Source organism: Gasterosteus aculeatus, chromosome 12 (assembly GCF_964276395.1).
Source record: "Gasterosteus aculeatus chromosome 12, fGasAcu3.hap1.1, whole genome shotgun sequence".
NCBI classification, from domain to species: Eukaryota; Metazoa; Chordata; class Actinopteri; order Perciformes; family Gasterosteidae; genus Gasterosteus; species Gasterosteus aculeatus.
Window position 1 is genome coordinate 11,629,267 of NC_135700.1, and position 16,870 is coordinate 11,646,136.

The following is a 16,870-nucleotide window of genomic DNA, read 5'->3' on the forward strand; positions in this document are numbered from 1 at the left end:
GTGTCTTTACTCAAAAGCAGAAAAAAAAAGAAAGCGGAGTTCATGTCGAGTTCAGAGTTGTCAGAGCAGGAAATCAGATAGGAACCTCCGTTCATCAGTGATCAGAAAGTCAGCGGCATGCAGATCTCTTTATACTGATGGGTCACTTACTTACGTTACTTACAGTTCTTTAACATTTGCCACATTCAAATTGGGACTATTCAAATAGATTAGAACAAACAGTTGATGATTGATGCATTGCTAGCCGTATATTTACATCCCAGTAAAAAAATCATTTTGCCTTTTTTTCTTTTGAAAATACTATTGTCAGAATTAGGAGTTTCTAATCTCCACATCTTAATTGTACAATCCTACCCAACATTCCCCAAATAAGGATGTGTCTAATGATCTCACTCTCCCCTCATGTGTACTAAAAGTACCATAACGGCCATGACAAATATATCGGAATCCTGTCAAAAATATCCCCATCACAACGGATTTGAAGCAGGACATTTTTCTTTTTCGGGGGATTGTGTACTGGTTGAAGAATGTTTGGCAGATTCCGCTGCTCTGGTTTAGATGACTTCCCATAGTGACCTCACCGCCCTGAGCATTTCTCATGGTAGAACGGACTGTGGACACTGTGGAAAACAATCACCAATCAAACAAAACGCAGACTTCATAAACCCGAGTGATAGCCCTTCAAGCTACAAATCAAATTTGTAATTATGCTTTTTCGGCTCATTTATGAGAGGTCGGTGTCCAGATAAGATCATCTGGAGCTCGGTTGATACATGCATTTGATCGCCTCCCTGCAGGACCCCCATGTGCTGCAGGCCGCTGACATCACCCTGATTTGTAGGGTGGGACTCGATCATGTGTGTCGAGACAGTGAGATCAGTATTTGGAGTCGTTTTCGATGAATTTCAGAGCAGGTGATTGCTCAAGGGCCGCGGGGCCGCAGTGAATCATGCATCATTGCCGAGGCTCCCAGGAAATGTAAATGGCAACATAGTTTCTATTCATTGTGACCACGGGGCTAAAAGGATGATAGGATTTGGAGGACCAATAAAATAAATGGGTATCATCTGTCTGGAGTATTTTTGGGGACATTGGAATGGCCAAACAGCTTATTTTTTAAAGCTGTTTGGTTGGAAAAGAGGAATTTATTGCAGCTGTGACTGTGTGTGTGTCGTACACAGTCACACAGGCATGTACGGCATCCAAAAACCAACAGATAGGTGCAATCTTAAAATTTCTGCTTTTGATTTTCCTTTTCATGTGATAGTTACTCCCATTTAACCACAAAAAAAATCTCTAAACATTAAGCCAAGTCACACAAGATCGCAATTACACTGCATCTAAAAAAACACCGTTCTTGCGGATAACATGTTTTCATCAGTTATTTGTCTTAAGACTTCAGAGATGAAATACACTGCAGCCTGACTGACCTCATGGAACAGCAATTAGAATGTATAATTAGCATTAATGGAATGGTTTGGTCCGGTCCAAGGAATGTGGAATCAATGATTGGGGGAAATGTATGTAGAGTATTTCTCACGTCGGAGGAAAGGATTCCTATCATGCCACTAAACACCATCCTGCTGGATAACCTCCGCTGCTCCCTCTGTTCATGGCCAGAGGGCCTAATCTCCGTGCACAAAGCACACGGCTAAATATGGAGAGGCCTGCCAGAGGCTCTTCCCAGATGCTCTGCACCTGCTGCCACTACGAGCCAGCTGATAGACCGTCAATGAGGGACAAACACAATCTCCTTCAAAAAGCCCTCGCTACTCTTCTACAGGCCTTTATTTTCCTCTGAGAGACAAACTCTTTGGGACACAGCAGTCCCGTTCAGGGCCGCCAAGCAGGCGCCAGGTTGCCCAATCCCATAATCACGGCCGAAAAGGTGTTCATTACAAGAGCGTGAGCGATTACAATGGTTTCGGTTTTCTTTCTGTATCGTATGACCTGCTGTGATGCTGGCAGCTCTGCGAGGCAGAGCGGTGCCTTGTGCCCTAATGCACTAACAATGTAAATGCTTAGTCAAGCTGGTTAGCATGCAAACATTTGATGTGTGGGATACAGCACTAATAATAACTGACTGAATAACAATGGAAGAAGCTTTGCATGTTATAAATGATGTGGCATTCCATTACCAGGTGGTTAACAACTGAAGATCTGATCATGCATCTAATCGTTGTCTAGCAAACATGCCTGTGCAGGAATAAACTGCCTTCACTTCACAAGTTAAAGAGGAGCCCGTGCAGGCAACATTTATTTGGGTATCTGAAGGTTTGACCATCTTTTATTGGGAGTCGGCTCAAGTTCAGCCCATAGAAATCCTCCCTATATATACACATATATTTGTAAACCAAATTTGTAATTGGTTCATAAAACAAACATGCGTAACTCTGATGGGAACAAAAACATGCAGATTGTTCCTCTAATGCATTAGTTATAATACAACACATAACTTTTATAACTAACAATATAAACAGTACTTGTCATGCTTGAATATTATTTGTTCCACATAATTTCTGTGCTTCCACATCAATAAAACTTTTACATTTATTTATCCTCCTACTTTTACACAGTAAACATCCCTTTGGTATTGACTCTCTTCCACTAGAACACTGGCACAGAGTAGTTTCAAGTAGGTTTGATTTATTTCAAAATATTAGTGTCATCACAGAACATGGTACAAAGATTGTTAGTTTCAATTTTTTTTCTTTTCTAAATGTAAGTGAATCGGTTGCACAAACACAGGATGAGGATCTCTGAAAATTACAATGTCCGACAAGATGTATTGATTTATTTCTTTAAAACCCCTTAAAAGACAGAGCCTGACAGTATGACCACCAACAACAACAACAAAAGAAAGGTCTCCATTTAACTTTCAGAATAGTGTTTCATCACAAACGGGAAACAGGCAACTCAGGCTTTTGCACCAGAAACGACACATGAAAGAAGACTAATTAACTAACTAATTGTTGTCACATTAGAATTAAGGTTAGAAAAGTACACTTATGTTGAGTACATCATACAGTATAAAAAATGAAATGTCACACAGGTATTTACAGAAAAACAAAGCAGCTACACCTGCACACACTACACTTTTAATAAAAAATAATAATTTACATTACACCAGACACGTGTTATCCAGAAGTCCATAAAACATTTAACAAAATAGAGAAAAGATCACGTATTTAAATAGAAAAATGTCAGATAACTCTTTTTGAATTCACTGTGCAAATTTCTTTCATTTATTCTGTCTGGAGGAAATGTATGTACATTGTAATGCCTTTAGCCTCGCTGTTTGCACCTGTAAGAAATGTATATTGGATAAGGAGTGCATACTTTAGAGGCAAGTGCAAAGAAATAGTTTTTTCATGTTGTGCATTATAATCTGAGTTTTTGGCAGTGGATACATTTCTTTAAGCAGCAATAACCTTTTCCTCGTGGTAAAATATCCGATAGAAACTACTTTATAGGCTATTTAAAAAACAAAAAAGAAATCTAAAATTGAACCCACAGTTTGATTGGCCAGTGATATTGCTTTGATCTATTTACAGCTTGAGTAGGATAGCGTTTCCTTGGAAGCGCCGTCCCCTCAAACATCAGCTTATCTTCACTTCATCTCTATTGGAGGCACGGAGGAGGGAGCTGACACAATGCGTTTGTTCGACTCCACTGACATCCCTTAACAGTTGCTAAAGAGGCGGCTGATTGGTGTTCTTTCTCTACTTGCAGGCACTTTGTTCGCCGCGGCCCCCGAATCGAAGGTGGCCGAAAGCGGAGTCGAGCGGATTTCACGTCTCTGCCCTGAGCCGCCCGGTGCCTCCTCCGGTGTCCTCGCCGCTGACGCCGGCGCTCGGGGGCCGCGAGGCGCATCGCTTAGGCATCGGAGATGCAGTTCTGGATCTTGTCCATCCACAGCTGAGCGCTGGGCGCGTCAGAAGCGCAGAAGTTGTACACCCGCTTGCTGGTCTTCAGCTACAGGAGGTATCAGACAAGGAGGGTTAAATGGGGGCCAAAGGGCAAAAGGAGACTTGAATGAGCCACTGCGTTCCTGTTCTCCACTCGGACAAAGGTTCATCTTTCCTCCACCTTAAAGTATTAGGTCTTTTTTGTAGTGCTTATAGTTCAATATTAACAAGAAAAGTGCACTCAGTAGGCTGCAGATCTCTGCCAGCTGTGTCTCATACAAACACCCGCGTCTCGACACCGAAAGGCTTTAAGGCATCGTGAAACAAACGTCATTCGACCTAAAAAAGAGCATCGAATAATGCAGGCGATCGGGTAAAGAAGATCTATAAGATACAAAAACAACAGCAAACTCACCAAGCTATCTGCCAGCTTAGTGACTGCTGAGACGCTGGGAGGTTCGGCAGTGAGTGGAATGCTACTTTTATGACCTGTTAGCCAAATACTTGGTTCAAAAAAATGAAATAAAAATGCAGCAATTAACTGCCAACCTAAATTGCCAAGACTGCAAGATCAGCCACGGACGGACAAAGAGAAGCTCAATCACTCACACGTCTGGCCCCATGATCCCCAGACACACATAACAATAATTATTTATCCACCAGTGTGCAGAAGGAAGAAATGTCCTCTCTTCTGCTAATATGTCTGATTAAAGACAACTTTTAAAAGATGATGTGCTGCAGACCGTAATTTCAACAAATACAGCCACGAAATATTGAAAATGATTTGCAGATGTGTTTGTAACATTAGCAAAACCACTGCTCAATACTGAAGACGTGGCATCCAGCAAACATTCGGGTTAACTCGTACTCACGTCAAAGAAAGCCTTTTCGCTGATGTGCTTGGGAGCTCCTAAAGTGGGCGAGGCGATGATGACGGACTCCACCTCCGCCAGATCGATGTGGCCTTTGCAGTTGGTGTCCTCTCCGGTGTCGTAGTACCTCATCTGCGAGGACGTGAGTGTTAATGTGCGCTCAGTCACTCAGGTGAGGGTTCAGCGGTGTTTTTTCTTTCCTGAACGAAAACGCTCACCTGGTGTTTCGTTATGTCCAACACGAACCAGCGAGGCTTCCAGCCTTTGAGAAGTGCTCCACGTTTATACAGGATCCCCTCGTAAGACCTGGAGAATAACACACGCTGAGATCCAAGTACATTTGGAACGGATGTTATGTCTCTGTACCTTTTGCTACACTTGCAGCTGATGGTGTTTAAAGTTTGGATTTTTTTTGGCGAGGCTTTTGTGTAAACAGCGGTCAGCCTGCTCCCATTTGGAGAAGCAGGCTGTGTGAGCAAAGCGATGCACCACTGTGGACCAGGTCAGAAGCAAAACGTAACTAAGAAATCAATACTCTATTTGGAATATTGCCACTGCAATTTTAAAAGTCCAAACTACTCCTTTGAACAGTCAGCCTAAATTTCTTCTTTGGACCCGTTTATCTTGGTCATGATGAAAGATAGATGGAGATGATCCCAGCAGTGGTTGTGTAGAAAAAGCAAAAGGACCAACGCAAATCCTAACTTTTATGTTTCAAGAACAACTCCGCTCTGTTATATAAACATAGTACGATATATCAAAGTTCTCAGTATCAATAATACAGCCGTATAGTATCAAAATGACGTATTATACAGCATATTAGAATAATTTCGAGAATTGCATGATGAAGGATAATTCAACATGGTTCTAAGCTCCAAAATGAATATATATCTATATATATCTAGATATAGATATATATAGTATATATACATATATATACACATCCCAACACAGCAGAAACTCCAGATATTAAAGACAAGAAACAGTTTAACCTCGTGGTAATTGTAAAATTACACCAGAGTACAGACAGTCCTCACAAACATGACAAACACAAACACACACACACACACACACACACACACACACACACACACACACACACACACACACACACAAACACACACACACACGCACACGCACACACATACCACAGCGAAGACTCATGTTCCCAAACCGGACCGCTCCGGCGCAGTAGTTTGAAGGGAATTAAATGTGCACTTCTTACTTGTTCCAGGACTCAGGAAGTTCACAACCCACCTGTTCTCCTCGCTCTTGGGGGTGAATTGGTTATAAAGTGTCGCGGCTCGGCGGTTTATCCCATTGGCCGCGGAGGTGCTGTGGTCTTCGCCCAGCGCGCTGTCGGGCAGGTGCAGCATGGAGCGCCGCTGGAAAGCCTGCATGCTGGGTGTGGGAATGAGGCCTGAGATGGACACCGTGGACTGTTTCCGGAGCTGAAAACACACAAGATGAAAGATGCATTGTGAAAGAATGTCACGCAAATGAACAACTGTGGTTAGTTCTGTTGTTATAAAAACAACATAACACGCACGTTTCCTTCCTGGGCGAGGTCTTCCTGAATGCTGATTCGGACTCTCTCCAGAGTTGTTTGCCACTTCTCAGAGGTCTGGTTCAGCTCACCTTCCAGCTTCCATATGTCCTGCAGCACCAATAACATGGATGCTGACGTATGATGCGAGGATAAAAGAGATAAAAGTCCAGATATCCAATATCCTGGTGACAACGCTTACGGTAAGGAGTTTGGTGATGGCGTCAGGCTGGGCGCGGCTGACGCTGCTGTAGCACGGCCACACGATTCTCCTCTTACTGTTGGAGAGAGTGTGCACCTCCTCCGAGCTGTCCGACCTCGCGGCCATCATCCCCCAGTCGTAACGCGGCCCCGTGGACAGCGTCTCATCGGTGAAGTAGTCCCATTTATTCAGGCTGGGGATGCCGATGGACGGTTTCAGGATCGCCTACAAAGCAGAAGAAGCCTCGTTGAGTTCATTATGCAAAATGCTGTGGGAAAAGGGTGACCTACATGCAGTTAGATTTATTGTTGAGGACAATCAAAGATTGTTGTTAGTTCTGTATTGCTGTTGCACATAGGCGTCTTGCAATAGACCAGTATTGATATCTGCGATATCGAAAAAATTAAATTAAAATATTATTAACATGTTAATACACATGGCAATGTGTATTATTGATATATAAATGATCCAGGACTTTTAAAATGGTTGCAGACTCGCTCTCCACCTCGACACAAAAACTTTGGGTAATTTGCCAAATCTAAAAGCACAATAAATTAAAAAGATGAATCTGACCAATGCCATTATACTCCGCTCAATAGGGGCCTGAACCAAGAGGGCAACATCTTTATTGCTGTAAACAGCAGCAAAATACAACTTCAATCTCATGTACCCTTATTTTCCATGAATCAGAACTCGCATCATCAGTCTGTGAAGCTAACATTGTCTCAAGCTGCTCTGTGGGTGCACAGCTGTCAGTTCTTAGGATCTGCTAATGGCCGGTGACTTTCTTTTACTTGAGTAAAAGTAGCAATAGTGTAGAAATACATTGTGCACAAAGCCCCAAGAACATTAAAAAGCCATGTCAAAAGTGACCTTTCTCCTCTCCTCAGTAACATGTTTTTCATGCATCAGTTGTAGCGGATCAGTCAGGCAGAAACACTCACGTCGCTCTCTGTGGGGCTGTACAGGTAGTTGAAGAAGACGGGACTCCTCCGGTGCATCCTGTTCATGCACTCCCAGATACAGATGCCTCTCCGGGCCTGTTTATCACCTTTATCCTCAAACAATGTGCCTGCGAAACACATATTCATCACACAGATTGCTCTGGCTGATGCAGCGCTACGGTAATTAAAGCTGCAACAAAATGTGAGAAGAACTAAATTCTAGCGTACACATAATCCACAACACCTAACCTCTAATTAATTGAATCAAATATATGTAATATGTAAGATCTAGTGTTTTCCGCATGAATTTGTCTGTGATAAATGTTTTTAACAAACAATAAACCGATCTCTGGTAATTGTGCATCTAGCATAAGCATTGTAGGGCCTCTGATAATGCTTTATTCTGTTGCGGGAACTTATGTACATATTTAATGAGTAAAGTAGTAGTAAAGTGCTACTTTTGGTACAATAACCTGGATGAAATGTGCCTGCTAAGTTATACTGCAGAATTTCTGCAGTTTGAAAACAGATAATAATGAGTAAAGGACACTGACCATGTTCCAAGCGCTCATAGTCTGAGTCCAACAGGAAGTTCTTGAAGCGGTTAGAGATGTGATGATAAGCCAGGAACTTGAGATAATACTGATTAAACTCAAACTCCAGAGGATGCTGCTCCGAAATCTGCAACGGCAAGAAAATATGGATAAGAATGACATTTCAGTGTCAGTAAGGGAGGGTCAGAGTGTGTGTTGCAGCTGCATCGTGTCTTTGTGTTGAGCCTTCACATCCCTCCAGTGCATAAATGACTAACTAGAGACAGGAAAGAACGTCTCGTGTCCTTTGGGGGCAAAGGTCCGTGATATCATCACCACCAGACACAGTCCAGACTGAGGCAGCAGGACTGCAGTTCCATTGTTCCCATCAGAACTGAGAGGTGGCCAACAAGAGAGAAGTGTTGAATATTTGAGGCCACCTGGGTCTATTGAAAAGAACAACAGCTGTTCTGGAGATGAGGCACTTCTATTTTCAGCTCTTGTCCGAATCCCCTCTCTTCCCTGTTTACAGCTCACCCCCAGGACACTTGCCAAACCGCCTTGGCTGCCAAGCATACAGTTTCAAAAGACAAATGGAGAAACTATGTGTTGATAAGGGAGTGGGTCCATGTGACCCCAGGAAACACACAAAATAACACAACCTTCTAGAAGTTAGCACTTCAGAGTAGACACAGGTTTCTGGAGAACATCTGCATCAGCTTCATTCTCAGCTCCACTCTCCTCCTCACACCCAAACCTTCTCAGAGACCACCAATCCCCAAAACTGCAATTTCCCACCAGCAGCTCTGAACACGCACTGAAATGTGGAGGGATGCTGAAACACGCGAGCTCAGCGCTGAGGTTCACAAGCCATCTGGGCAGCGGCCTCCCCGCACACATTCTGCAGCAACATGGTGTCGAAATGACACATCCAGAGCCGGTAATGCGAGGTGCAAAACTAAACCAAATGTATAGATAATGATATCTGAATGTGTGCTTTTGAGGAATGTGATGAGCTCAGCGCGACGGTATGGATTGTGTTGCGTCGTGTGGGGGTTCAGGAAGGGGAGAGAAGTCACACAACGGTCCGTAACATAGGGTGGGTCACCATGGGTCACCTGCGGCACCGCAGGTAAACCTCACCTGGTGCACACAGTCCAGGAACTGCAGGAAGACGGGTGTGAAGCCGCCGCCCTGGCTGCTGGGACTCAGGTTGCTCCGCTGGCTGAACTTGTGGCCGAAGGACAGCCACTCTTTCTCCAGCAGCACCTGGAAACCTTCCAGAGTCCGGTAGAAGGGATCGCTCAGCAGCTGCACCAACGACACCACCTGCAGAGGGAAGGAGTAAATGTGCAAATGTTATATGAGGAAGAGACTGGTCACAGTACTGATCTGCAGAATTATCAATCAACCAATGAGAATAAAATGATCATTCTGTTCTGCGCGTTTCTCCTGGATTGTGGTGTGTTTGTTAAATAAAATGAAAATGACGAAAATATGAAACTACAACAGGAAATAAGCACTGGCTCCATATTTTAACGGAAATTAATTTGATAGAACAGATGACCTGCGTCATCTGTTTTCAGTTAAGTGGAATAATTATGACGGAACATTTTAAATCAAGCATGACTTTGAACAAATAACCGGATTAAACTTGGAGTAAGTTTATATCTTTCCGTGTGACCCTGTGACAATGTTTAGTGTTTTATGTACAATGAAAAGCAACATTTGACCTAAATCTTGTTTATGTCAAAGTTTAAAACATTTGAGCATTGATACAACTTTTATAAAAATGAAAAGAATATTGAGGTACTAAATAACTGACAAATTGAAGAATTTATTTGAAGAATAAAACTCGGTGGTCGTTATAGGTGAAACATTTGTTAATACCCTGAATCATTTGTTCAGCTTTGTTTATTGTTACAATATTTCCTAACATTAGCTATACCTGCTATCTGGCATATTTTGTCTCAGTGGAAAAGTATTTGATCAACAACCCACCTTCAATGCCACTGAGATACTGAATATGACTTTTTATTATGTTAAACATACAGGTTTTAAGTCCTTTGGCAAATGAGATTGTAAATATTGAACTACTAAAGGAAAGTAGCAGCAGTTTCACCGCCGCGGTGCAGAATTTTTTCAGAGTGTCATGTTTGATTACAATTCAGCATAGATTATTTTTTTTCTCCTTGTTTGGGATGAGTTTGCTTTGCATCCCTTCAAAGGATCTGCGCAACATATTCTGCGTTACAACGTAACATTAAACAGATCATCTGCTATCAATTACATTTAGCACTTTTCTACACATGCAGTTTGCAGCCCGTGTCATCTCCCACACAACTAATGAGCCCTGACGCGAGGAATGAGCGAGAAAATCAGCTAATGGCTTCCCCGTGAGGTTCTAAAGAACCGCTAGCCCAGAGTGGTGGAGTTAGCCCCCTGCAGCCCCGGAACCGAAATAAACCCCTCGGATTATTCATGAGAGCGGTCCGAGAAATGGAATTAAAGAAAGACGCAGAGCACGAGAGAGGCTTTCTGTGGAAAAACAGGGTTTGAGAGAGGAAGCAAAGGCCGCTCTGCATCCCGTCTTCTGGGTGTCTCTGGTCGGCGGACAGAGGCGGGCGTGCCAGAGCATATGGAGCCCATTTGGCTGTCCGGTCTGATCAGCACCCGGCGTGATGGAGCCGGTGGCCCGCAGAGAGAGATGCTCCGGGGCGAACACGTGCCTGGCGTGAGGGGTCCGCAAACCGCGGTTTTACACACCAGCCCGGGGCTTTGCAAAGCCAGCAAACAAACTGTGAAGGACGCACGCTTGCGACATGTGCACTTTAACGGGTCAGCGTGGAAAAAATGAGCTCAGAAAGCAAACATGCGATGAAATGGTTGAATGCAGCAGGAAATGGATACAAGTGATCTGGATGGAAATCCACTTTTAGTTTGCGTGCGTTGAAAATCAGAACCATGACAGCGGAAAACCAGAGTGCCAACGAGAGTTCTAGAATCTATCTCTGCATTGTCGGCTCAGCAGTGACTGAGAAGGAAAAGGCAGCTGTTCTAGAGGTTTTATGATTCACAAATGGCCCAGTGGGGCCGGACTGGTGTTAGTTTGTTTTTACATTAAACCAAAACTTAGTTTTATGAGCACCTGGAAATAAGTAATTCGTCTTCAACCGGTGATATTTCAGCAAAACACTGTCCAAAGAGGATGGGACAGAATGAGACAGTGAACTGAGTGCATTTAACGTGGTGTAGGAAGGACGACCGTTTTGGTTTGGTTCATTTAGTTTCACAAGGCTCTACCTCTAGAACACATCTTCCAAGGAAAAATACGGCGGTGTGTCCCTTACACACACAAACAAGATAGTCGCATGTGGTATACAATTTATTCTAAATCCTGGCCCATTCTCAGTCTCCAAAAGTGTTTGTTTTTTTACGAAGCCTGCACTCCTACCTCTCTCAAGTTAAAATCCCTTAAGTAATCTATATTTGTAATTGTGCATCTTGCTCACTTGTGTAGTAATGTCCCAGCCATCCTCCAGGCTGAGGAGAACAGATGAGCCGCTGTCCAGAAGCTCTACCAGAATCAGTGCCAGCTGCAGGATCTTGTGGAGCTGTGGGAGATCAACATATGTGCATTTGAAAACATTTACACGCATCGTCACACACACACAATTAATCCTTACTGTGCTTATGTTTATATTGGTCTACTGGTAAATCGTTTGCCGAGGGATGCTTGTTGCCTACGAAGGGTTTCCCACGCATAATGTTTTCTGATGTGTTCAACGTTGGGAACTTGGGCCGCAGGAGTCCATCAGATAACAACTCGGCTGTTGTGAATCAGTGGACGTCGTCAGTATGTGAATGTGATTCACGGGATGAGCACTGAAAGCAGACTGCCTGGTAGTCCCCCCACCATTTTTAGAGTCCGACTCATTACGAAATGCAAAATGTTTTTGTGTGTTTATTTACCTGCAGGATCCATTCAGAGTCTTCCAAGGCTTTGAGGAAGGAATCCTCCGAGTCGGACGAGGTGGCGCTGGGAGCGCTGGCTCTCAGCAGCTTCTTGAAAGAGGCTTTCACCTGCCGTGTGTCGGCAAAGTCCACCGGCACCAGTTCACAGTTCAGAGAAGAGTCCACTCTGAGGCCCTGCCCGACACGGAAAGATATCTAATGTATACATGTATGTATTAAGGTAATCCATTCAGTATTACAACTTTCTTTCTAGAGGCCGTGGCTTCATCAATGAAAAACAATGATTACAAAAAATAGATTACATAAAAATATGATTTTCTTTGCATGTTGACACATGGTATCAGCTTTTGAGATTTTCAGGACATGGCTCCCAATCAGAGTTGAACTAGGGGCCTCGTGGGACATGGTAGGCGTCTTAACACCTAAAGTAAGCCACGGGGTGTCCCCAAATCTACAGAACATATGGGCGGTTTTGGAGACTAAATGTCCCCCAAGTCTCCACAGAGGTGCCCTCCTTTTTCATTCTCACCCTTAGATGGGACTTCTCCCCAAAGACGTAGAGTGCAGCTTGCCGTTTCAGGAGCTGCGCCTGCAGACTGACGCTGCCGGCAGGGGGCGCCAGATCCTTCCCCGCTCGCCTGGAGCCCACGTCCGCCGTCGACGGGTGATGGCTGAGTCTGCTGCTGGAGCGCAGGCTAGCCCACATGCCTGCAAACACACAGATATAAACAAAAGTCACACACACTCGCGCAGGTGCTGCTCTCTGCATGTACACATGCTGTCAAACAAACTAAGGCTGAATGATGAACAAATTACATGCGCAAAAAGGTTTCCGTGCACCACAGCAGTGCAACAGGGATTATGACATTCTTTCAGTCCACCAACAAAGCAGTTGCCTCGGTTCAGTTGTGTCGAGATATTAGAAACAGAAGAAGTTGGAATTCTTTTGCAAGTCAACAAGTCTAGAAGCATGATTCTCTGAAAACCAGCATGCAATACCTTCCAGAGTGAATAATCAGGGAGAAGGTGTTTTTCACAGTACTGTAATCCCTTTCAGATCTCAGGAGTTGCATTTGTCAAACTGACTCCTTTGGGGAAAACGCTATTGGTGACACTTTTCGTGGATATGATCAATAACGATGAGTAACGTAACTGTTTACACCGGATTGAAAGGATTGCTGTTACCTGATATTACTCAGAGATAAACAGACTATAAAAAACACAATTGCAAAGCCTTTCAATCCATTTTAAATTATAATATAAATGTACTATTATGTACTTTGACTCAAAGTGCAGAACACAGTCTGTCCTCATGACACTACAAGATCAGCGGTGCCTATTTTCCTTCCGGCATGACAAACTGCTCTCTTTCCTCCTCAGTCTGGACCGGCTTGTAACGGACCCCCAGTTAACCGCGCTGAGCCAATACAGTAACAACGAAACGAGCCCCTTCGGTTTGTGAAAAACCACAGCTCCCACTCACAAAGTCAGACATGATGCGCACCATGGCTCAGAAGGGCTTTGTAAGCAAGGGGTTACGAAGCGCGGTGAAGTGAGCTTCTGTGTCGGTTGGAAAGGGAAAGAGAGGATGAGGCTTGGAAGAGGCATTAGAAGCATGACCAGCGCATTAAGAGGACGAGCAGGGGACAGACGACCGTTGGACTGTTACCTTGATGGTGGATTCTCTCCTTACTGGCCGGTTTTTGGTTTGAGTGAGCGAAAAGTTTATATCTGTACTCAAGCACTGGGTGGTTGTTCGTACAGGAGGGAGAGAGAAAAGATGAGGGCAGGGAAAGAGGCATGAAAAAAATAAATCATATCAACATCACATGGATATCACCACTGGCTCTAATGACCATTTTAGAAACATGCAAATGAAGAGTTGAGACTGATCCCCATTAAGTTATCTCTCAAGGGAATGATGGTCATAGCATGCATGAATATGTCCATGGTTGTGATTGATGGTGTGAAAACAAAGACTTGTGTGCCACATTATTGAACAGAACGGGTGTGACACATCTGTAACTGCACTGGACTCAAGTCACAGTTATATCCCTTTTCTTCAGACAAAGATTTCTGTGAACCATCCTGCAGTTCAAATACAGGGCAGTTACTTATTTGCGTGGTTGAAAAATGGAAGAACCCCCCCCCCCCCATATTTTTAGTAATCAGGAGTGTTATCTCATCCTTTTTCGTGCCATTTAGTGATCGTGCATCCGACTAACACACGCAATTCACTAGCATCACGCACAACATCTGGCTGAGACAAACAGTCCTGATGGATTCCTCTGCGGAGTTCACATTCCAGTTAACACATTAATGAAGTTGTGTGTGTGTGTTTGACAACATGCTGGAATTTAAATTGAGAGATTATGTTATCTGGAAAGGTCACGAGAAGATACGAGGTCTAGGTGTTTCTCTTATGGCTCACACGAATACCAGATAGTACACTATACAATTTCACAGCTGCAAACCACTGTTCACCAACCATTTTTCACTTTAGGCACTAAAGCTAGAATTCATTTTCCACATCTGTTCAGACACACTCAACACTCGCATTCATGCAGTATAGTCATAGTATTAAGACTACAAACAATGCGGTTGGGAGACTGTTTTTTTTAGACTTACTGTATATTAAAAGGAACATTTCCATCAACCTTTGCAATTCGTTTTGAAAAATTAAGTATTTGGCAGCTGGGCGACCAATAACACATTCTCAGAAATGTATCCAACTTTCCCAAGTTGCAGTAATATCATATTTTTCAGAGTTCCAGGATATCTTTAATTTAGCGGTCTTTTGTCTTTTGAGTTTGACTTTAGTACACTTACACTCATATTTCTAAAATGTGAGAGAAAATGGGTTTTATAACCCATTATAAGAGAAAACAACACATGTGACCCGGGGGCACCAATGAAAGAACAATGTGGGAGGACCAGGAGCGCTGGCAAATCAATCTCCATAAACTATTGTGATTATGCAACATGTGAGTAAAATGAATGGAGCCCCTTTCCTTTAAGAGACTAGATGACGCTAAAACACTACTAACTAACTTCTGACAGATGGCAGGTTCTGGTGGTCACCTGAAAGCAGGAGGGCACATGTTGAAGTTCAAAGAAGGAAACGGAGGTCCACACTAACCTCCTCTGGTGAAGCTGTTTGAGAATGGGAGGTCTAAATGGACAGGAGCCATCTTTGGCATCCTGGATGTCCTCCTGTCACTACCTGATGACAAAAACAATCACACATTACACCGAGATGAGGAAGGTCAAATCATACACGAGAGAACGTGACAGATGTGCACTCTCTTCTACAAGCAAAAACAGAAATTCATTGCAATGATAAGTAATCACTATTGGCTCAGTTTGAACCCATTGTGACACTGCAGTATTGAGCTCGATCCAATCTCCCCACTCAGAGCCCTGAACTTGATCTGAGCGCTTTAAACACAACATACATGAAGGTTAAATCAGTGTGTGTGTGTGTGTGTGTGTGTCTCTGCATCCCGGACACAGCTCCAGTCCAGTCAAAGGAGATGAATGGGCAGTGACCCCAGGTTGTCCTGTGATTCTTATGTTCTTTTATTGCACACATTTCCTTCCAGTTGCCGAATATCAGATTCAGTATTTCTCCCACTCAGCCTCTCTTTGTCTCTTTCTCTCTCCTAAACACACACACACACATAAATATAAGTAGGTGAAAATAACTGGACCAGAGAAAACACAAAAGGGAGGAGATTGCCTGATGGCAGAGAAAAAACAGAGCTCCAGTGAACAAAAATAAAAAGTGCAACTCTGCAGTTTTCCGCTTTATCAGAAGAAGTGAACTCATGGCCTCTTGTCCCTCGCAAACAAACTACCAGCTTTTCCCACGGCAGAGCCGCTGCCATTGCACAGCAAATTCAGGTCAGCTAGGTCTGATGTCTCTAATGATAAACGATATGTAGTCACCTGACACGAGAGGTTCCGCCTCCCTTTGACGTGTTACTAAACAAAAGAAAGTTATATTGGTGATTTACATGTTACACACTAGTAAATACGTTAACCCCCCAGGTGACATGAACAGTCTTACTTAAATCTGAGCTTTTCCTCTTTCCAGCAGTGAAATATTGCTGCTGCATTATCAAACACTCAACAGTCACAACAACACAGAAGCAGAGAGAATGAATTAGGCATAGCAAATCAATGAGTAGTACCTGGAGAGAGGCCTTGGAGGGAGCGGTTGGACAGAGTGTTGTTTCCGTTCATTTTGAAGTAAATAGGGATGGAGTTGAGGATGGCTTGCAGATACTTTTCTTGCTCAAGACTGCTGGACGATTCTGAGGACGAGGCCGGAGCTAAAAGGCAGATCACATCGTTTTTACTCAGACGGGGAAAAAAAACGGTAATTTGAATAACCAAAACAAACAAATAAAAAAATGACAAGCTATTGTAAGCTTTAGTGGGCTCAGATTCCGGGAGTCACTTAGCTTCAGTAGCACAGCGACTAAATCGCTGAACCTGTGAATGCACACCTGTGGAGGAGGGGTTCTGAGACTTGAACAAGCCCACCACACTCTTGCCGTGGAATCCTCCCGAGCGGAGCAGCACGGCTTTGGTACGAGGATGCTTCCAACACACGACCGGCAGCCGGTTGTGTCTGTAGCAGCGGGCCACTTTGTGTAAGCTGCTGTCCTGGACCGCCTGAGGAACCACCAACAGACCTGGGTAACTGAGGGAGAGCGACAGAGAAGAAATAAAGGTTTGTGGAGCACCAAATGATGATGATGAATGATGCAGCTGAGGATAGGACTGTCACAGCAAGATCATGGCTTTATTGTTGTATTGCTGAATTTGAATATGTCTCTATTGATCAGAGGGCAGTGGAGAATTGTAAACCACCACCATGTAGAA

The 16,870-nt window shown here is 43.7% G+C and overlaps 1 protein-coding gene across 2 annotated transcripts in view; it reads right to left on the reverse strand.

The window, feature by feature from the left end:
- Nucleotides 1-2,626: 2,626 nt before the first annotated feature.
- The window catches only part of sbf2 (SET binding factor 2), a 66,520-nt gene continuing 52,276 nt past the window's right edge, over nt 2,627-16,870 (reverse strand). Inside the window, exons 27-42 of one of the 2 annotated variants that reach the window (XM_040164074.2) lie at nt 16,492-16,688; nt 16,174-16,314; nt 15,120-15,203; nt 13,650-13,724; nt 12,510-12,688; nt 11,978-12,154; nt 11,518-11,619; nt 9,149-9,334; nt 8,027-8,153; nt 7,473-7,600; nt 6,529-6,753; nt 6,330-6,437; nt 6,038-6,231; nt 4,999-5,086; nt 4,781-4,912; nt 2,627-3,975 (exon numbers count right to left, since the gene is read on the reverse strand). In XM_040164074.2, coding sequence (XP_040020008.2) covers nt 3,877-3,975; nt 4,781-4,912; nt 4,999-5,086; nt 6,038-6,231; nt 6,330-6,437; nt 6,529-6,753; nt 7,473-7,600; nt 8,027-8,153; nt 9,149-9,334; nt 11,518-11,619; nt 11,978-12,154; nt 12,510-12,688; nt 13,650-13,724; nt 15,120-15,203; nt 16,174-16,314; nt 16,492-16,688 — 2,242 coding nt within the window. In that variant the 3' untranslated portion in view covers nt 2,627-3,876. The remainder of the gene's footprint in view (nt 3,976-4,780; nt 4,913-4,998; nt 5,087-6,037; nt 6,232-6,329; nt 6,438-6,528; nt 6,754-7,472; nt 7,601-8,026; nt 8,154-9,148; nt 9,335-11,517; nt 11,620-11,977; nt 12,155-12,509; nt 12,689-13,649; nt 13,725-15,119; nt 15,204-16,173; nt 16,315-16,491; nt 16,689-16,870) is intronic. The other variant, XM_078085439.1, reaches the window with a different exon arrangement.